The sequence below is a fragment of the Lissotriton helveticus genome, chromosome 9, assembly GCF_964261635.1.
Source record: "Lissotriton helveticus chromosome 9, aLisHel1.1, whole genome shotgun sequence".
Classification (NCBI taxonomy): domain Eukaryota; kingdom Metazoa; phylum Chordata; class Amphibia; order Caudata; family Salamandridae; genus Lissotriton; species Lissotriton helveticus.
Genome location: NC_136070.1, coordinates 787,916,559 through 787,939,974, shown reverse-complemented (window position 1 = coordinate 787,939,974; position 23,416 = coordinate 787,916,559). Strand labels below are relative to the sequence as shown.

General features: G+C 42.0%; 1 protein-coding gene across 3 annotated transcripts in view; it reads right to left on the bottom strand.

Moving 5' to 3' along the window:
• The window catches only part of DMPK (DM1 protein kinase), a 1,011,012-nt gene that overhangs the window by 507,181 nt on the left and 480,415 nt on the right, over positions 1-23,416 (bottom strand). For all 3 annotated transcript variants that reach the window (XM_078660914.1, XM_078660912.1, XM_078660913.1), the window contains exon 3: positions 17,494-17,577. In XM_078660914.1, coding sequence (XP_078517040.1) covers positions 17,494-17,577 — 84 coding nt within the window. The remainder of the gene's footprint in view (positions 1-17,493; positions 17,578-23,416) is intronic.

The window sequence follows — 23,416 nt, the reverse complement described above, 5'->3', positions numbered from 1 at the left end:
CAACTCCTCTCTCCTTGCACACAGTTGTCCCGTGCCTAGCCCCATCTAGAGCTATGTGGAATTGAGCCACTCTCCGCGCGCTCCTGACCGCCTCCCCAGCGCTGCAAGCAGACTCTCTCGTTGCCGACCAAGTATGAGAGGGGGGTAGGTGCGGCTTGTGATGTATTCCTATAGGTTCTGTATCGATTCCCCTATTCCTGACCCTGGTCTGGTTAATAATTAACTAGCAGCCATCCAACGGTGCAAAAAACCGTTATCTGATTAAGCCACACCACGGCACAGAAGCGCGTTATCTGATTAGGTCATAACGCATGCCATCTAATTAGACAAGCGATATTCCTCCAGCCCCTGATAAGGCATACGGAGTTCTCAAAACAAATCAAACCTACAGCGACCTGGGAAATTCCCATAGCCATTGTTTTGATTTCACCGAGAACTTCAGCAAAAGAATGTGCGAACGAGCCCGTTCATATGACATCCTTATTGACGTATATATGTCCATCCTTACGTCAATCTCGGCACCTTTCAGGTATAAATATTACTGACATTGCCTTAAGCAAACACATGCGGTGGTGACGAGATCGGAGCAGCGAGACGTGACGAGGAGCCCAGCAGAGAGCGAAGCCCACAGGCGCTGCCCCGCCTTCCTGACGCGCTGAGAACGAGACGCTGCCTTTCTCCTGCTGAGAAATCCAGCTCCGGCGCTTCCAAGCAGCCCTCGCAGGCAGCTGGAATATCAAGACCTGGGATAAGAGATACCAGCCCTCCATCATTCTAGATCTCAGGTACAGAACTGAATAACCCCTTGCAGAGAATTCTCGAATCAGTCCCTTGGCAAACAAACTTAACTTAAACTGCTACTTATCTACTCCCGCCCACGTATTAGGCTTAGGTCAGGTACACTGGGGTAGGCGTGGTTAGAAGCACCAGTTGAGTATGATTAGTCAAATGTATATATGTATGTATCTATTTTATCCATTTTAAGGTATCATATGGCTTAGAAACCATATCAATGCTTTTACAGTATTATTTTATAATTCTGTCTTTACTGTATGCACTTTACTTAACTATAAGTATTACAATAATAGCGATTCATTTCTCTTGTATGAGAAAGGAGACTGATCAATAAATAACATCTTTTATTGAACACGCCCGTCTTTTCCTTTTCTCTACAATCTGGTGAAACTAAGAATGCACTGAACTGACTGAGTAAAATAAGTTGTCTTTTGTTTTCACACGACTCTAGAGATACACTCTTGATTAGGGGAGAGCAAAGTTGTCATGTTCTATGGTTGTCAGAAACTAAATCCCTTCTTGTCTATCCAGGGAGGTTAAAATCCTCCTTGCCTATTCGAGAAAGTTTCTAGTGAACTCTGAGCTAGCTGGCAAACACAAAACTTTAAGTCTAATATCGTCGGTAGAAGACCTAGTTAACCTCTGCCCTAGGTCTATACTATTGAAGATATTATTCCAATGCGCAGGGCCTATTGGGATGATAGGAACTACACTACATGGCGCCCAACGTTTGGATAGGCGATAAAACTAACGCAAGACATTAGAGTAACTCAGTTGTGCTTTTTCACACAGAACCCCTTTTTTCCCATAATACTCCAAAGACGTCTGGAGTGGGTGAAAGGTCATATCCGCCAAACCTCGCAGGAGGAGACTCCTATGTATGGTTCTTGGTTTATTCAACGTTGAAGGATACACTGTTCCAAAATATTGTGCATCTAATCTTTGTTTCCATAAAAACCTGATCTGCAAACATACAGAATAACCTTCCTCTCAGTAAAATGACAGAAAGTGAAGAAGAAAGGGAGACAGTGAGACTAGCAGCTGAACTCCTAGTAGCAGACAATACTCTGCTGGAAAATGACCCAGATGCAATACTCATCCCGGTCAACATAAGGAAATCTATAACCCTAAAACTTATAGAAAATGGACTGACACCAAGAGGTGGTACAGTCATATTCGTAATTGAGGCACACGAATATCGGCAGACAGAGGTATTCTATTCATGGATAAACTTTCCAGCAGCAAACGCTGTAACAAAGGACTTCCACTATTACAAAATAGAGGAACCTCCTAATGAGTACACTCCTTTTGAGGAAGTGGAAATACCACTCAAATTCCAAGAGCACCTGCTCTTGTTTCATGGCGCCCTAAAACATAATAATCACATCACCAGGCTCGGTCCACTAGGTAGACCAGGAGCAACGTGGCCGGTCCTAGCCGGATATACACCACATCCAGACATTGAAGAAATGCCTGCACCAGAGCTTTTAGCACAGCTAAAACAATTAATAAAAATACATAGACAATTAGTCCAATATGTAATGCGGACTTCAACAATCCAACCAGCAATTAAAATTCCACAGCTGACCACTCATCAGGGGAACACAAATAAAATTACACCTCAAAACATACAGTCCTGTCTAGGTAAAGTACCCGCAAAACGGGAACAAATTCCTTTCTGGCTAGCACAAAAAATCACTCAAATAGAGGCGGTGTTTCCAGATACCACCCCTGTTGAGAAACATAGGATTCTGACTATCTGTCTTCCAATGGGAATCGCACCACATGTGGAGGACTGTGACACTTGGGGAACAGTCTTTGCTTCCATTTACACAAAAACACATGGTGTACCATCCATGTCAGTAATACAGCATGTGCTAAAAAAGATTCAAGATGAATACGGTCCAGAACCCGCTTTAACTCTCGGTATGAAACTACTGAAAGATTTCAAGCAGGTCTCGGCAATATTATTAGCCAACATAAAGGGAGAAGCAGCAAATGTGGCGATTCGCCAGAGGTTAAAAGAGACAAATATAGCAGACCAACCATCTGAAATTGCCAGAATCATAGAAAAATCCTATGAAGAACTAGGAAGAGATAGTTTGGGTGGAATACCAGTGAAACCTTAACTAGTTGAAAGTCCTGAAAAGGTATTTATAAAAAATAATTTAAACACTCAAAAAAAGAGCTGGGATGGAAATAAGCAATCCAATCCTAAAGGAAAAAGATTCCAGTCCAGAGGAAGGTCTCCTCGGCGGAGAGAAAGATCTCCTGATCAAGGATGCAAGTCTCCCCAAAGGGAGCCCTCTGTGAAAAAATACAACCTTAGAAATAGGGATAATATAAAAAAACCTGATAGATATCAAGATATTGATACACGTCCCTCTCAATCTTTTCAGACTTCCTCGCAGAAATCGGAAAGAAGAGGACGATCAGAACACAGGGAAGAGCACGTCAAGTCCAAAGACAAAGAACCTGCTCATCAGAATAAAAAATTACAATTTCCAAAAAAGAAGGTAGCCAGTATTAAAGTAATTAACAATGCCGAGAATACTAAGGACACAGCTGAAAAACGGAGAATGGGCTCAGACAATGCTAGACAGCGCAGCAGAAGTGAGCATAGCTCGCAAAGTCCTTATGAATCATCTGGAGACAGTGGACACGAATGAATACATTCAGGTGGAAACTGCAGATACCAGAGTTAGCAAACCTCATAAAATATATGAAATAACATTGCGTAATAAGGGGTCTATTTTGGGATAATCTCTCCAAGGGCTATGACATCCTTCTAGCTGAACGAGACTGGCCTCCAGAGTTTGTCAGGGAGTGCCCACATGGCGAAGAAATAATTATGCCTGCCTTCTCAAACCATATTCCAATTCATAAAAAATATACACTTGCAAGAAAGTGGGCAGTAGCTCAAGCCCCTGCCTTATATAAAAATCATGTGGGATGGGATGAGGACTCTCCTCCTCACAAAATCCAGTTAAAATCACAACCTACTGCACAGAGGCAGTACCCGATTAAGCAAGAAGCTAAAAAACAGGTAAAAGAGATCCTAGATCAACTTGAATACCAGGGGGTGATTGAAACTTGCACCTCACAAATGAACAACCCTTTGTTTCCTGTCTCCAAGCCAGACAATTCATATTGTCTTGTTTTGGACTACAGACACCTTAACTCATGTTGCAAAACATTTGCGGTACAAAACTCGCATAGTGCTGCACTAATGAATAACATAGTGCGAAAAAAATACAAAACCACATTAGACATTTCTAATGGATTCTTTTGTCAAAATATAGCACCAGAGAGCAGATATTTGACGGCATTCTCAATAAATGGCACGCAAAAAAAATTCTGTCGTTTGCCCCAGGGGTTCAAGAACAGCCCAGGATTATTCTCAGTGAGAGTAACTGAATTACTACAAACATATGATGACGAGGCATTATCTTATGTCGACGACATCTATCTAACAGATGATGACTTGGATACTCACTTGAAGAGAGTGAACACCATAATACTTGGGTTCGCAGCAGAGGGTTACAAATTCAACTTTAAAAAGTCAAGAATTGCCCATCTAACTGTCCTGTTTTTAGGATATGAACTATCAAGTGAAGGCAAAAGCCTGGCTGACAATTTCCTAGAGAAATGTGCTGTAATCCAAGCACCTAGAACACTAAAAAACTTACAATCAATTCTAGGCTTCCTAAATTTCGGAAGAACTTACATTATAAATTATGCAGAGAGAATTAAACCTCTCTATGATCTAATAAAACCAGATTTTAAAAGAATCAATTGGACTCAAAAACACACAGAAATTTTGAGATCTTTACAAACAGATATGTTAATTAAAACAAAATTACAAACACGTGACAATACACGCAACCTTGTGATTCGAGTCATCCCAGGAAGATGCGGATTCACATACCTGACCTCTAATGAAGGAGAGAAGGTACCAATAGCATACAAATCACACTTGTACACAAAAGCTGAAATGAAATTTAGCCCAACGGAAAAAATGTTGACCACGGTACAGACTGCTGTAGCAAAGGAGCGGGCCCTAGCACAGGGTAAACGAATAATCATCGTGACACCTATACCAGCCCTAGAGGCGGTAACCAAGGCAAGCATTCCGAATGCTAAAGCACTCCATCCGAGGTGGATACAGTGGGCTAACTCTCTTGCTGCAACAGACGTGGTATACGAATTTGATCCCAATTTAAAAACACAAGAATTTCTCCAATATGAATTTGAATGTCCTCCGCCGACCGAAATTCTGCCTCTAGAACACTACGGCTGTATAATATATACAGACGGATCAGCACAACCCGCAGTGGGGGGTAAGCAAGCCTACAGTGCTGCGTGCGCGATTGTTAAAGGTCGCTGGCACGAAGGAAAATTTAAACCTGCGGTCACTAAAACGCAATCTCTAGGAGACTGTACAGCTCAAAGAGCAGAACTACTAGCATTCAAGATGGCGCTTGAAAATACCGATCGAGAATTCCCCACACTTATTGTGTGCGATTCGTATTACTGCGTTCAATCTTACAATGAATACTTGCAGATCTGGGTTCAGAATGGTTCTAAAGATGCAAAAGGTGGCACAGTCAAACATAAAATGCTTTGGGAACAAGTAGTTCTTTTGCAAAAGGAACTACAAAAGACTCACGTGATACATACACTGAGTCATCAACGTGATGGCGTTCACGTTGCAGGGAATTCATTGGCTGATGAGGCCGCGAAGGCAGCAGTGCAAACGGCTTCCGTAGCTGCTATCACCCGGTCAAAAACAAAAATAGACAGCGAAATATTACAGGCTGTCAGCGCTACAGTAAAAGATGCGATAGAAACACTCCCGAAAGGCTTTCCAGTAAGTACTCATACATAACTGATGCAAATAATGTTCCGTTTGCTCGAATCCCTGGAGTGGGGGATAGGGCAATTCCAAACATGGAACATAGGTTAGGACTCATTATAGCGGCACACGAAGGACTCGCTTCTATACATGCTGGCGTTTCAGCCACAGTGTCATTATTAAAACAGAGATACTGGTGGCCACAAATGAGAAGACAAACAAGGAAATATGTTCTAGAATGTGAAATATGTCAAAGAATGAAAGTATCAACAGTGAAACGACCAGCACAGACGCACCTTCTAATCTCAGATAAACCATTAGCCTGTGTTTACCTAGACCACTGTGGTCCCTTACAAAGGGATGGTAACTATAAATATATCTTGGTCGCAGTGGATTCATGCACGAGATTCATATGGTTGTGGCCCCAGCGATCGGCTGACGCCAGAACTGTTATAAAAGATTTGCGAGTCTTTATCGGCATATACGCAATTGGCATGCTACATTCTGATCAGGGTCCTGCATTTAGCTCTCGAGCTTATAAGGAGGCCATGACCAGCATGGGCATTGCATTGCGGTATTCTTGTCCATTTCATCCTGAGGGAAACGGAATCGTAGAAAGAAAAAACCGTGACATAAAGCAATCTATAACAGCAAAGGTATTAGGTTCGGGAGCTGGGTGGGTCAAACATTTAATAAGTGTCCAACGTAGTCTAAATAACCTGCCAAGGAATTCTCTGAAAGGGTTCAGTCCGTACGAACTATTGTTCGGGACTAGAATGATGATCCAAGATCTTGATAGTCAGACTTCAGTGGTTAAAGACAAAAGCTTTGATATCAAAGATCGTTTGGCTATTTTACAGGACTTAAATGAAACAAGAAAAGACCTGAGCAACATAAAGTTGAAACAACAGCCAACAACCACTGAAGAGAAACCACCTGTCCCAGCAAGGCCTGTCTGGATTCCAAAAGTCGGGGATCTAGTCAGAGAGAAGATCGCGGTAAAGAAGGAATTTGGGCCTTCTTACAGAAAAGCAGTTCCTGTCTTGTCTGTCAACGGGACAAGATCAGTAGTACTACCGCCCCTTGCTGGTAAAAAGGAGAACCGAGTTGTATCCATCGACCTGGTTAAACCACAATCATGTGGCCGATAACAATTAGTAGGCCAAGTGGACTCCCAAGAAGTAGCAGAACACCAATGTTTGCTACGAATACAGAGGCTCAAACTGGAAGACTGATCACAGTTGGAAAATCTACAGTGAATCAACAAGGACTATGCAACAAAGCAATGGAACTTGAACCTCTTAAAACCCAAATTAAAACTTTTCATCAAGAAACAACAACCTATGATGATGTAACTGCAGACTTGGCTAATGAAACAAAGCAAAATCCAAAAACAATTGGAACAATTGACAGAACAGCATCCGGCTACTTCATCAACTTCGATGATTCATCTGAAGACCTGAGTGAAGCAAAGAAACAGCCATCAACAAAAACTTTTAAAGACAAAGCTAAGGAACTTTTTCAACAGCTGAAAGAAACCTATCTGATTTCTCCATGGATTGAATTTTGGGTGGCCTTCGGTGCATTTATCCTCATTCTTTGGCTCATCATGGTACTATGCTTGGGACCTTTCATTGAAGGAAAATATGCTAAAATGGACACAGCAAGCCAGAAAATCAACTTGGTCCTTAAACCACACACATCTTCACACATCGAGAAAAGAGAACTTTCTTCAGTGAACTTCACAGCCAATCCTATACCAGGCGGTGTAGCATGGGACTAAACTGATTATGAAATCTATGGTCCGGTTGAAATCCTGAAGTATCCACACCAATTCAAGATCTCATTGAGTGACTTTGTAAAACTGAGCTCATTTGCTGAAGATTGGTACTTTGAAAGTATTAATGATATGATGTCTGATCTTGTGATGTCTGCTAAATTTACAGAACATGATTATTTGCAGGGTTCGTCTAATTATGATCAGATGTTCTGCTACAACCACTATGGTAACCATTATCTACATAAATCTGCTCAACCTAGAAATGTTTTAAATTATAACCAATGGGAACATTGTGCTACTCCTCCAAAAGACAGCTCAAAAACATTTTATGATAAATATTCATACTTTTCAGGGTTTAACACAAGTAATGCAGAAACATTTTATTTCAAATTGTCAAATAAGACAGGTATGAAGACCATGCTTACAAACACAAAATTGATATATTCCGATTCATTCTTTGAACAAATGAATACATTTGGGTTTGATTTCTGGAACAATAATATTGAAGCAAAAACTATTTGGGGTACAAGAGATTGGCAAGTACAAGGTATAGAATCATTGTTTAGAGCCTGCATGATCCCAGAACAAATTATATTTTTGAATTACACTATTCAACAAACTACCTGTCTTGGCTTAGCCAAAATCAAAGATTTGAACAAACTGTCTATTCCAAAGCCAATAGTGAACAGTAATAGCTATATAGATGTTGAGATAGACGTAAACCATATATTAAACCAAAACAGAACACATCCTGAATGGAAAAAATGATTGATCTGGCCCACAGATACAAATAACTGTCAAGACAGATTCCTGAACAAAATACAGGGGTTCACATTGACTAGGCCAGACCCTAGATATTCCCAAAGACAACATCCAGGGATAGTAACCACCTACAGCGTGGGCAAGCTCTGCCTTCAATGGCTACGAACGTCCACACTGGCTGAAATGAAGCAATACCTAACTTTACTTACAGAAGGTGCTGACTTGCGTGATTTCATATTGGGACCACGCAAACAGCGTCAAAAACGTTTCATAGCGGCCTCTATATATGCAGCTTATAACGAAGTTTGGAAAGTAACTCAAATTGAGACAGCAGAAAAAATACGGGAAATTGACCGTATTAATTTGGAAAAATCACTTTCTGTGGTGGACAATGGGTTAATGACTCTGTCCTCCAGAATATATTCTCTGGACAGCATTGTGTCTTCAGCAATCGATATAATATTGCAAGACTTACTGATGTTACAACACGGTCAGTCCCAATTGCGTTCTATTGTACAGCTTGGCTGGATGTTACAAAATCTGCGTTCTGGCTATGTGCCTTGGCGTTTAATCAACACAACGTCATTATTTAATATCTTTAACCTTACTGATAAACAAATCAGTTTGGCACAGAAGGGTGCTGACTATACAATTCTGAGCATTGAAAAACTTGAGAGATTACCATTAACAATGTCAGAACGACCTGTCATTGAATGGATAATACATGGAATAATAAATATTCCGATAACTACTTTCCAGTTTCAATTCTGCCAAAAATATATACAGGCAGGCCAGTATGAAAGGTTGGGTAAAGGGTACATTAAGTCAATATGGAACTTGCCCTATACACACGAATGTGTCAGTAATAAAGACGAGAAAGTGTTTCTCAGTGGCGATAATTGTGCAAGATCACTAAGCGGTACACTTCTGTGTCAGGGTATTAGTTTGCATGGAGCCTGTGAAGGGACTTCAAATAACCTTTCATGTTACCAGCTAGGCACACCTGCAACACGAATAGAACCATTCTTTAGGAGACTCTCGAACGGGAGTTACATTCTAATAGTAGATCGCAGATGTTGTAGTTTGCTGCCCGGAAAACCTTATCTCATAACCATGACTAGGAAGGTCATGTGCTGTGAACAAGTATTGTTCCCGAACGATTCTCCAGACAGGGAGGCAAGGTTATGGCCCGATTTGAAAATTGCTTCTATTCGAATAGATACTTTAAGCAGAATGAAGACTGTGCTCCTACAGACGCCGACCAGGCTCACGTCATCAAAAGAAACGTATGATCTCCAAGTTGCAAGGACAACAGAAGAGATTCATTCATTATTATCAACTAATTCCCCCATACATTTCGCAGAAATACTGAACGAAATCTTAAATATTTCTGATACCACTGGTGTCTCCAGTGTATTTAAAGCAGTGTTTTCGGGTGCTTTAACTCCATTCAAAGCCATCCTGGGTATTTTTCCAGACTTTGTCCATTCCATTTTTGGCGGACTTCCACTCCTTTTGGGACTAGTAGCGGGTATTCTATTTTTGATCCTGTTATTTCGCTATGGCAAACCATGTCACAGACAAAACACCTGCGACAAGGGAAGAAATGATCCTAGCCATTGGCTACCGCGACCGGGTAACTAAAATCCTTGGACTATCCCGGCTTAGAGACCTGAACATGACTTGGTCTCTTTCATTTAGACCAATGTGGCAAAGTTGTGTTATGCCTGTATTAAGGTGCTTGCTATGCGGCGAAGAATGAGTGTTGGACACCTGTCTGGCACTACTATCGGATGTGCCAATGGACGCAGATACCTTGTTGGGTCGGCTCATGCATTGTGCTTTCCCCAGCAGCTACCAATCCTGATGACGGCATTCGTGGAGACTTCACCACTACGATTGAGGGGTAGTGAAGCACAAGATGAAAGCAGCATCGATCAGGTACGACCTTCAGTCAGCTATGCTGATCAAAACATCAATGGAGGCAGTCATGCTCAGGCTCATGAATGCATGGTAACAACCTTTTCTGAATTAGTGGAACTTACGCAAGAAGCTGTTGACAGTTTTTTCAACAGTCTAAATGATATGATGTTTTCACCAGAGCAGCAGGAATAACTTTGAGCAAATTAGCACTCGGAGTTCCCTACATGCTGAAATTGGCCTTCAACTTTTCGAAAAACGATATGAAAATATTTTCTCTAATCATTTTTTCAGACTACAAGAGTTTTTTTTTTCTCTCCCCAATTCAAAAATATTTACGAATTTTTGGGACACTTCTGCTTAAAGTAGACATTATTCTTAGAGAACTAAATTTCTATTTTAGGTAGTCACGAGACATTCGCTATCCTCTAGCACTATTATACATAACTTTATGATTGTGATGAAATGGTCTCGCACCTTTTTTCTGTATTAAGAGGCATTTCATGTGTATTTTTCGCATTTTTTCATGACAAATTTAAAATATGCGTTATATGTTTAGCATTATTAGACTGCTTGTGCATATGGTAGATGTGATAGTACATGTGATTATGTTTCGTATGTTTCGTAGTTCAAAATTTTCAGGATACATATGAATGTATTTTGGGGTGGTACGATATACACAAACGCTACTGGTTTCACTATGCCTAGATTTGTAAATATGGACATAGTCTACGTGGAGTGGGTGTGATGTATTCCTATAGGTACTGTATCGATTCCCCTATTCCTGACCCTGGTCTGGTTAATAATTAACTAGCAGCCATCCAACGGTGCAAAAAACCGTTATCTGATTAAGCCACACCACGGCACAGAAGCGCGTTATCTGATTAGGTCATACCGCATGCCATCTAATTAGACAAGCGATATTCCTCCAGCCCCTGATAAGGCATACGGAGTTCTCAAAACAAATCAAACCTACAGCGACCTGGGAAATTCCCATAGCCATTGTTTTAATTTCACCGAGAACTTCAGCAAAAGAATGTGCGAACGAGTCCGTTCATATGACATCCTTATTGACGTATATATGTCCATCCTTACGTCAATCTCGGCACCTTTCAGGTATAAATATTACCGACATTGCCTTAAGCAAACACATGCGGTGGTGACGAGATCGGAGCAGCGAGACGTGCCGAGGAGCCCAGCAGAGAGCGAAGCCCACAGGCGCTGCCCCGCCTTCCTGACGCGCTGAGAACGAGACGCTGCCTTTCTCCTGCTGAGAAATCCAGCTCCGGCGCTTCCAAGCAGCCCTCGCAGGCAGCTGGAATATCAAGACCTGGGATAAGAGATACCAGCCCTCCATCATTCTAGATCTCAGGTACAGAACTGAATAAACCCTTGCAGAGAATTCTCGAATCAGTCCCTTGGCAAACAAACTTAACTTAAACTGCTACTTATCTACTCCCGCCCACGTATTAGGCTTAGGTCAGGTACACTGGGGTAGGCGTGGTTAGAAGCACCAGTTGAGTATGATTAGTCAAATGTATATATGTATGTATCTATTTTATCCATTTTAAGGTATCATATGGCTTAGAAACCATATCAATGCTTTTACAGTATTATTTTATAATTCTGTCTTTACTGTATGCACTTTACTTAACTATAAGTATTACAATAATAGCGATTCATTTCTCTTGTATGAGAAAGGAGACTGATCAATAAATAACATCTTTTATTGAACACGCCCGTCTTTTCCTTTTCTCTACAATCTGGTGAAACTAAGAATGCACTGAACTGACTGAGTAAAATAAGTTGTCTTTTGTTTTCACACGACTCTAGAGATACACTCTTGATTAGGGGAGAGCAAAGTTGTCATGTTCTATGGTTGTCAGAAACTAAATCCCTTCTTGTCTATCCAGGGAGGTTAAAATCCTCCTTGCCTATTCGAGAAAGTTTCTAGTGAACTCTGAGCTAGCTGGCAAACACAAAACTTTAAGTCTAATATCGTCGGTAGAAGACCTAGTTAACCTCTGCCCTAGGTCTATACTATTGAAGATATTATTCCAATGCGCAGAGCCTATTGGGATGATAGGAACTACACTACAGGCTCTAGCCCAGGCCTCTTCGAGCACGTCACCGCTTCCTAACGGTGCCCGCAGCTCTTCCTGAGCTTGTTCAAGCGCCCGATCGTTGCCGCTGCTCCACAGATCTCTGTGTATACCCGCCTCACACAGCGTGTCCTGTCAGCTGTTTCTTCCGTACCCGTCACGGGTACATACGGCTATGGCGCGTCTCCTATGCTGTCAGCTCCACTTCTCTGCGCTGCTCTCCCGCACTCTTTATGCCGCTGTACCCATTTCCGCCTCCCGCAGTCTCTGCATTCAGGGCGCAGTCCGTATCCGCCGTGTAGGCGATCTCAGGCGCTGTGTCTCTGCTCTCCAGCGCCTGCCCACCGTGCGGCCCAGTAGCCTCGTGCGAGACCACGGACTCGCCTGCCAACCGCTGCCACTCCTCGGCTCCTCCCCGTTCCAGCAGCCTGCCCGGTCACAACTTCAGAGAACTGTTCCGTCGGCCAGGAGTCACCAAACTCTTCCTTCTTCACAAATAGTGGAGAAGGGGGCCAGACCGTCCATCCACTGCGTTTACAGATAATTTCGTGCTCATTTGCACAGGATAAAGAAAGGATCTAGGTCTCAGGTAGGAGGAGCCTCACATCAGTGCGGCCATTCTGCTTGCGTGCTCTCTAGCACCCCCATCTGTCCCCCTGTTTCAGATTTTTCATTTGAGGAAGCTAGCGGTGCCCTTTCCCGTATGAGAAAGAAGAAAGTCCCTGGCCCAGATACCATCCTAATGGACTTATTCCATTCTGAGCCTGAAATCTGGGTACCCTACCTGAACAAGCTAAGCAATGCTGTGCTGCATGGGGAGGAAATGCCAGAGTCATGGGGCCATCATTGTCCTAATCCACAAAAAGGGCCCAAAAGACGCTCTCCAAACTATAGGCAAATCACCCTCATTGATAATACCCAGAACATTTTCTGCAGGTAGGTCTTATTTCATTTATAGGACTGGATGGAAGAACATCTGATCCTGACATACCAGCAAGTGGGCTTTCGCAAGAACATAGGTACTAAAGATCACATTTTTCATTTTATGACCATCGACTGGAAGTACATTACCATCAACAGGGACCATATGTATGTGTCTTTTATGAGCATCAGGGCAGCATTCAATCTAGTACAGAGGCACACTCTCTGGATTGGGGGATTCCACACGATCTACTTAATCTCCTTGCTAGACTTCACACAAATACATTTGCCCATGTCAGGTGGAGCACACAGGACGGACTTTCCCCTAGGATCCCTGTTAATAGACAGGGCTGCGTCCTTGCTCCCTCATTGTTTTCCTTGTTCAAAAATGGTGCTGTGGAAACTCTGGAAAAATGCCACCATGATGTCGCCAGGATAGATGTTGAACGCATCATTGTTCTGCTATTTGCAGATGATACCCTGCTGGTCTCACGTAACCCTATGGGCTTGCAGGAATTGCTAAACTACTTTGTGGGATTCAGCCGGGACCAAGGACTTGAGACCAATGAAGGCAAATCTAAATTTATGGCCATCAACCCTCATCACACTTTTAGAAATAGGACGACTGAAGGGTCCTAGCATAGATCAAGAGCTTTGACTATGTGGGAGTTTGGCTCATTCACAAGCCCTCTTGGGACCTTCAGCTGGCAAAAGGCAATTCCATATTAACACATGGAGCAGCGGCCATCATCAGGAGATGTAAAGCATCGACTATCAGAGCTGTATCGCTCGCCCTGGAGGTATATAGATTGATGGTTATGGGAGGTGTATTGTATGGAGCAGAAATGCGGGGCTCAGGGGATACCTCACAACTAAGAATAACAGTAAACAAATGTGTAAGATCAGTTCTGAGAGTCCCTAACAGCACCCCACTCATACCTTCAAGATGGGATTTGTGCCTCAAAAGGATTGTTCGAATTGCTCCTTTAAAAATCCTGACCTACTGGGGCAGAATCTGGACAACCCAGCAGCTGGTCCCTTTTAAAGCTGCATTCCACTAGTTACTGCTTATAGATAAGCAATACACCAAGCCATTGATCAAAGCTGGGAAAACCTTATGCAGTGAGCTAAAGCTCGCGGTTTTTGGGAAGATCACAGGAAGCTGAGGGCGAACCACGCCAACTGGGTCAAAAACATTTATTGGGAGTATTTTCTACAAAATATGGGGCGCAAAGCAAGGCTTTATGGCCTGATGGATAAATCTTTAAGCCGCAAATGCTCCCTGCACTATGAGCAGTTTCCCGATAGAATTGCAAAATCACTGTATATTCGCTTATGGGATGGTACAATGCTACTCAAGGTTTTATCTCAAGATGGTGTAACGAGGGGGAACAGAAATGTGACTGCCCCTTTTGCCCTAATGCACTGTAAACCGAGGTGCATTTTGTATTGGGCTACCACAAGTATAAGAACCCAAGATCCAGGTGGATTCCGCCCCTCGCCAGTAACTTAGAAATGAAACAGTGCTTGGGTGCGGTAAGTATATTAAAATCTGGCACATCTGCACCAAATGTTTGCACCTGCAAGATATTTAAGGAGGGCCTGGTCAGAACAGCTGCGCTGCAGGCCCTAGTAGCAGGAGCCACTGGCGCTGAGACATTATATTGAACAAGTCCACAGCAACCTTCTGGGTTTAGTTTGGGGGTTGCTGTCTGATTTGAATAAGCTTTAGCTGTAAATAACACCTAGAACCTGGTTTCGCAGTATTATTGTATTCTCGTTACGAATTACTAGTTATACACACTGTGCAAACTGCTACATGTTTTTATCTCCTGTGTTGTCTAAACCATCTTATTGCATCTTTGCATTTTTGCTTATGAAATTGTTTCCTTGACATCAAGACGTATTACTCTTTTCTACTTTAACCCTCCCCATGCTGGTGACGGAACCGCTCCATCACCAGCCACGGACACGCTGTGCTGATGATGGAGCGGTTCCGTCACGGCCCGCTCGGAGCAACTGCGCGGCGCGAATTCCGTGCCTGCGCTGGACGTTCCATTGAGCGGGCGGGGCCGTGACGGAACCGCTCCGTCATAAGCACAGCGCACCCGAGGCTCGTGACGGAGCGTTTCCGTCACGAGCATGGGAGCGCCGCGCGGCCGCCCCACCCCCCTAGCGCTGCGGCGGAATTGCCGCCGCAGCAAAGGGGTTAACATTTTTAAAGCTGCTATTTGATTAAATTTGACAGTGTGATTACTTATGTATATTATTCTTGTAATATTGTAACTGTGATATGCATCTTTGTGCTTTTAGGGTCTTATTTGACCAAAAAAAAGAATTTGATGATGATGACCCTGGTTGGGTCTAGTTTTTGACCACACACATGACTGATCAATATGGTGCATATGAATGGAGGAACAAGCCAGCACTTAGGCTCCAGGTGCAGACTTACAACACATGACTTGGTCCTGCCCAGCTCTGCACCATTTCTGGGACAGGGTACACAACACATAAGGCCAGGTCACAGTGCTCATCAATCTCCACACATGGGAAGTGTGCTCGCTTGCCATCTTCAAGCGGTGCAAGCCCCACAAAGTGCGCTCCTGCTTTGCTTCCCTGTTCCTCCTCCTTGCCAAAAGTACCCTCACCTTGCATTGGCGCTCCCCGGCGACTCCTTCTCTGGCAGCCTGGTATGGAGTAAATGCGAAGTGCGGAAGAGGAGGCCCTCCAATATGAGGAACCCTGGGGTCTCCTCAAGCAACCTATCTCCCCTCAATAGGCTACCCTTCTTTCGCAGTTTCTACACCACAGAGGGATAACGATGATCTCCCTCCGTAAAGGACCGGCACTTCTTGCATACCTGGCACTACCCGCCATTGCCCCACCCAACTTTGCTTATTTATAACATACTGCATCACTTCCTTCTTACTGGAAGACCCTACCTGCACAGCCATTATATATTTGTCTTAGATTGCTTCGATGGCAGGGATCCCGACGTACCACCCCCACACCCCGGTACACCCCCTCTACCCAAGTTTGTACACAACACCTTTTGTTACGCAGATTCAACAAACACCTGTACATATGCACATGTGCATGTTTTATATGATATTGCACCCATTGCACTCAGTTGCTGGATATGCCACTTTGATCCTGTAAGGCAAAATGTGATTGCATCATATTATACTGTCGACTGTACCTTTCTCTCCATGTTTTTAAAACCCAATAAATATTTTTAAAAATTAAGAAAAATGAATGGATGGACAATCTTTGAAGGTCGAGTGGATTCCAATGGACTTACTGATGCCAAGTCAGCATCTCCAATCTGAAACAAATGAGACTAAATATAGTGCCATCCTCTCGTTAGAGCCTTGCACAGAACGTTTGCAGCGTGTCATACCTTTACCTCCTCCCTGCCTGATTCATCAAGAGAAGGGAAAGGGGACCAAGACCTGTGTTGGAAGTTAAGCAGAGTCATACATGCTAACTTCTATGATCCACTCCTGAAATATGCCTTCTGATAGTATGAAATGTAAAATACTCAAGACAGATTGGGGGTCTGAGCCGAGCAACAGGGTGTACTAGTTTTGGTAACTCTGGAAAGTAAGTACAAACATGTCCTGTGATAGACAGATGCTTAAGTGACTCTCTCCTTGGGGATATGATGCGTTCTTATGAGTAAAGGGTGGACAGGTTGTCTTCTCGGAACAGAATGGCATGCAACAACTAGTTCTGATGCAATGTCTCTGAGTGACTTGTTGCTACTGAACAGGTAAGAACTGCAGCAGCCATCTCCACTAGACAATAAAATCTTATCATCATGAAAAGCCTTCACACACGCAGACACACCTGCAAGGGTCTACCATACCTTGCACAAGCACCACCAGCACTACAGCTTCACTGGATGAAACAAGATTATATTATTTTTTTTAGGAAAAGTGAATTTGTTTGTGAATATAAAACTTTATAAGAGCATGAAACTCGCAAAGAATAATATAATATCCTATTCCCCATTTACCTGTGTAACCCTTGCTGCCACGCTTACGTAACACTAATTTAACAAGTTCGGCTTCATCCCTTTCTGTGAACCTCACTTGCCTTGTCCTATTCGGAAATCGAGAGTAGCATGGGTCATTTTAAAATGTCCCCTTCACCCACTTGTTTTTGAAATCCCCCTTATCTCAGGCTTCCTTGAGCACTATGCCGTCAATGGGCAACAGAAGCTGTGATGACGCAAGAAAGCTTAATTTATTTAATTTTCCAAGACTCTCTCGCATTGGGCGTCAACGTGTCCTCCTACCTAAGCACACTGCGAAATATATTTCTTAAATCACCCAACTTCCACATGCCCCTCTTACCTCGCCCCTCTTGAGCATATCCCATTTGTTCATGATCTTCATGGCATAGACCTGTGTTGTCCTCTTCATTTTCACAACTGCAACCTTAAAGGGATTAAACCAACGGGAAACACTGTCAGAGAAAGGATTGCAAATGTATACCTCCAAGAGATGAGCTTGTGTCCTATGCATTCGAGTCATGTCTGCAGATGTAAAGGTGAAAGGTCATATCCTTAGGAGCACGAAGATTGCTTTACTATACAACTAAGAACTCAAAAGTTGTCTTTGTTGCCTTCTAAGCTACCTCAGTAGTTACTTATTACAACCCCACAAATTAACCTGTTATGTAGCTGGCAAGAAACTTGAATTTGTAATTTTGGCTAGATGAAGTCCAAAGGTGGGAAAATAAAAGTGTACAGGTCTGGCAAGAGCCACGATCTACGCATGCTGGTCTCCATAAAGCCATTAATGTAACATTGTTGATTGATTAGCAGTTCAGTATATATATAAATGAGTGTTGTATTGGAAAAAATGCCTTTTCTAATTTTAGATACCACTTACGCTATATTCTGAATGAGCTCATTGGACTCGTGTACTCTTGTCATTTATTAGATGTTCTTACTTTACTTTATTAACTTTATTTAGGCTATATGCCATAAAAGTGGAACAAATATAATTACATGACATGAATTAAACACCATAAAATATTAAGAAGCGATTAATACAGTATATAAATGGCAGATTAAACTGGTTACAGATAGTACAATACATTAGTTAAAATGAATAAACATTTAGGGGGACATATTTTGCCTAAACCTCCATATTGCAATTAAAAAACGGGAAACAGCAAAAACCAGACTTTGCCAAAGCTCAGTTTTAAAAATTCGAAAAGCAATTTGTAAAATCCCTCACACCAAGAAGCCGACAACAGGAATAATCCACATTTTCCTACTTTTAACATAAACTGGGAAGAAAAACAGAACATGCACCTCTGACTCCCTATCTGCCCCACAGTTGGGGCTCTGTTTACTAGCTCATTTGCCAGTAAAATAATCTATTAGTAGGCTGAACTGCATGTACACCTTTAAGCCAAAGGAGGCTCTATTTCCTCTAAATACTGTTCCAAGGTATAGTCTACCTTGATCGTAAAGGAAGGGGTCGCTCAGAGTGCCATATGAGGAGAATACCAGCTGTTGATCCCTTTTGTATTGTCGGTACATCCTCTTTAACAGTGTTTTACTAACTGTCGGAGCGGCCTCCGTTTCTATCCACAGATCTACACACCCTATCTTGATCAAAGTATCTTTATTGTATTTCATCCAAAGTTTGCTTCCCGACCCTAGAATCCCTAACACTTCTTTAAGACCAGCTCGATAGGAGTGCAGTTCTGGCAAGGCCCAGATCTGTCTCCAGAACAGTAAGGAAAGCTTTCAATAATTTTCCCTCTCTGTATGTGTATTGTTCTTGTATAATTACAATTGTTTGGGGATGTTTAGCAGTGTCATAACCACTGCAGTACGGAATCACGTATTTCCATAACTGCTTAGTAATCATAATATCCATAGCCCCAATTATTTAGAGAGTTGAGGAACTTGAAGTTGAATCCCTGTGAGTGGAGCTCACTCGCATTCCTCCTCTGTAAGGTTTAGAAAACAGGAGTTATTTCCTTGTTGGCTCTGGTGGAAAAGCTTCTGTTACTAAGTGCTTCAAAATTCATTAAAATCCAACACGCAGTTTTGCATCATTGTTCGTAAAGTGTTAAACGGAGCGGGCTTTTTGGTATTTGGAATCCATATTTTTAGCCTTTCATATGGATCCTATCGACATTAGACCACCAGCCTGGCAAGGCATCTTTAAGTAATACAGACACACACTCATCCTTCCATGAAAAACACACCAAAATCCACAGATTAAAATGTCACCAGTCATTTCTCTAATTATTTTTCTGATCAATCCTCAGCTGAGTGGAAGCTATATTTATATTCACTGAGAAAACCATAGGTTTCAGGGACGTTATAGTTAGCTGGACATTTCACTCGTACAAAACCATAGAAATTCCCCCGTTATAGTTAGTTCAGCTAACCATAACTCGCGCGCCTGCAATGCACTGCTGATGACATTATATATTACATCACTCATGACATGGTCAGTGACATCACTGATGACATCTCAAATGACATCACTGATGATATCATCCAGTAAATGTGTGCTTTTCTGAAAATTAAATATGTTTTATATATGTATATCTCAAGCTTTATTGAAGAATAAATGGGTAAATAAGTGTCTAAATGGATGATTTTTTTGTAAAATTGATTGTATAACGGACTGATTAAGTGTATCTTAGTGAATACATGGGTTAGCGAGCAATGCTTAAATATGTAAATATCTGTATCAGTCTCTCACTTTGTGTATAATTGGCTGCATGGGTTGGTGAGTAGCTACATGAGTGTCTATATGGATTATTAGTTGGTTTTTTGAGTATCAGTATGAGTGTCTGAGTGTCTGTATGGTTAAGTGGGGGGTATTACTTAGCGCATAGATGCATGAATGAGTGACTCACTCTTCGTATGTGTTTTGAAGACAGCATGTGTGCAGGACTGTATGGGTGGATAAGTGTGTGTATGGGTGTGTTAGTGCGTGAATGACTGTCTCAATAGTGTCTTTATGAGTAACTACATATGTTTTAAACTAGTATATGTGAGTATTGGTTTATATAAGTGAGTATATATGAGAGTGAGAGATTGGAAGAGTTCCTGTCTAAATAAGTATGTGTTTCTATAAGTGATTGTTTAGGAGAGTAAGTATGTGTACGTTTCTGTAGAAGTAAGTGTAGTGGTGTGTGTATATAACGGTATATGCAAGTAAATGGATGTTTGATTCCTTATTAGCATTAGTGACTATGTGTGTGAGTAACTCTATGAATGAGTGGCGGTGTGTAACAGGATGTATAGGTGTATGAGTACATTTGATGAGTGAGAACATGTATGATTGACTATATAGGTCTGTGGTGAATGAGTGGATGTGTACGTAGATCTTGGAATTACTGAATAGGTTGTTGTTACAGGTATTGGTATGTCCATTGTTTTGAAAATTGTAGTTTTTATTTTTGAATGTGTGAGGGTGAGAGGAGGTCTGCTACTCTATCACAAGGATGATGTAATCAGTGATGTCATCAGTGATGTCATTGTAATGACGTGTTTCTCTGTATGTTTTGGTGCTTCTGTCAGTCACCAGGTCATTACTTACCACACCCTTTCTCAGGTTACAGAAAGACACCACATTTCACAATACTTACCCAAGAAAGGAATAAACACTGACCACATATAAGACAATTGCTGAGGAGCTCGTAAATAACAACAAGTTACAACACCTCCCAATCCAAGAGGGTACACAGAAATTCACAACACCTCCTAATCTAAGAGGGTACACAGCGCATGCTCCTCCTAGCAATGTAATTTAGACATCCCTGATGGGAGGCGCTTTCCCTTCCGTATCAACAATTACCCATTAGAGGGGAATCGCCCATCCCTCTGTAAGTACTTGGTAAAAAAGGTGTCTCAACCTTCCCTCACAAGGAATACCAACAAATGATATGCTCTAGGGTTTCTTTATTACATGATAATAGGATGACAAAAGAAAGAAATAACTAAACATCACAGTAAACCTTAGCAGCAATCATCAGCACATAGATATACATAGAGCCTGAAAATAAAAGCATAGTTAGATAAAGTTAGATATACATCGAACACCTCACCATAATCTTAGGCGTCTTGTCATCTGAAGAAGGGTCAGTCTCTCTTTCCCTCTCTCTGGTTGTGTCCGGACTCTCTGTGGCACACACACGTCTGCACGTCTGCACCGTGATGTATCATCAGACCGCCAAAACACCAGAACAGCATCTCAGCATCTCTCCAGCTCTCAGCATCTCAGCTCTCTGCCTCTCAGAAACTCTCTCTCTCTGCCTCTCAGAAACTCTCTGAATCTGAGCATCTCTCGGACCCCCTTTCTCTAATATAGAACTCTATCCTCTATCGAAGCTTCTGGAAGAACCCGCCTACCTTTCTCACAAGATTCCTGTACTTTTCCACACCAAGCACCCAACAGCAGCTGGCCAAGCTTTTGTTCTGGCGTCAATGCGAAGAAGGCACATTCCTCCTGATAAGAACTGGTCTGCTCTGGTTCACTGCCGGTGAACAACACATGTAATCTCAAATATCACCTCTCACCTACAGAGGCTCAGAAGATGGCTGCAGTTTAGAATATGGAGTTGCTCAAGCATAGGCCTCTACTACTTGGAAAGCAGAATAATATTAGACCACGTCAAAGCCAATAGGCTAAAGTCATAATTCACCTAACTCAAATAACACTATGCACTTAATCCCTCAGTATCCACTATGAAGCACATGTGTGCACCATCACCAACAACACTGCACCTCAACATCCCACACCTTCTATTCTTTGGCAAGATTATTCTAATGCAAGACCATCCTACATTAAGGCTAAAGTAACATAGCACACTAAAATCAGTACACAATGGTGGTGATCGAGGGTCATCACAGATCATCAGACCACTAAAGTGGCGCATGCACTACAGTCATGAGTGATGTCACTGACCATGTCATGAGTGATGTAATATGTGACATCATCAGCAGTGCATTAGCTGAACTAACTATAACCGGGGAATTTCTATGGTTTTGTACGAGTGAAATGTCCAACTAATTATAACGTCCCTGAAACCTATGCTTTTTTCAGTGAATTTCAAAGGTTTTTTAAATGCTAATTCCTAACTATAACATGTCTGAAACCTATGTTTTTTTCAGTGAATTTCAAAGGTTTTGTAAATGACAATTTTTAAATGTATTAATTGTTATATTTATTTTTTTATACTGATTTACTACATTTTTCTAAACTATTTATTTTTAGATATTTAATTTTTTTAATGCCATTACATATTTTTAATATAAATTGAAAAAAATATATTTTTTTAAAATATTGAAATTCTAATATTGTTTTAAAAAAAAATATTTTTGTAAATATATTTATATATATTTTATATAGCAGGCAATTATATCTTATGGAAGAAAATTCAAGTTGCTGGTAAGTACAGTTAGAATTACTTTTCAGGAACAGTACTGGGCTAAAAGATGCAGCACTTAGGTCTCTCCTGATAACAGGTGAGTAAATCGGAATTCTTAGTTCGGCTGATTTTAGATCAATATTTATTTTAAAGTTCCAAAACTCCACACTTAGAAACATTTCCAAGTGAAACCAGACAATGTTAGCCTATGGAAGGAAATTTAAGTTACTGGTAAGTACGGTTAGAATTACTTTTCAGGATCAGTACTGGGCTCAAAGATGCAGCACTGAGGTCTCTCCTGATAACAGGTGAGTAAATCAGAATTCGTAGTTCGGCTGATTTTACTTCAGCCCAGTATATATTGAGACACTTTCCTACACCATCCCCTCCCTTCACCACTGTGCAAACACACCCTGTGGCGCATTTTAAGTTGGGGAAATAATTCCCCTTCAATCCTGAGGGTCACTAGGGTCCAACTAGCCCACTAGGTACATCCAGTAAGCGCCACAGAGCTGTGTAGCAGAGAGATGTACAAAGGGGCACAGCCTAGACCACCTCTCTGCAACTCAGCACAGTGGCGCTTACTGGAAGCACCTGGTGGGCTAGTTGGCCCCCAGTGTCCCTCAGGATTGAAGGGGAAGTATTTCCCCAACTTAAAACGCGCCACAGGGCGTGTTTGCACACTTCACCTCAGCCCCCGTCCCCTCCCTTCACCACTGTGTAAACGCACCCTGTGGCCGTTCTAAGTTGGGAGATTAAGTCCCCTTGAATCCTGAGGGTCCCTAGGGTCAAACTAGCCCACTAGGTATCTCCAGTAAGCGCCACAGAGCTGCGTTGCAGGGAGATGTAAAAAGGGGCACGGCCTAG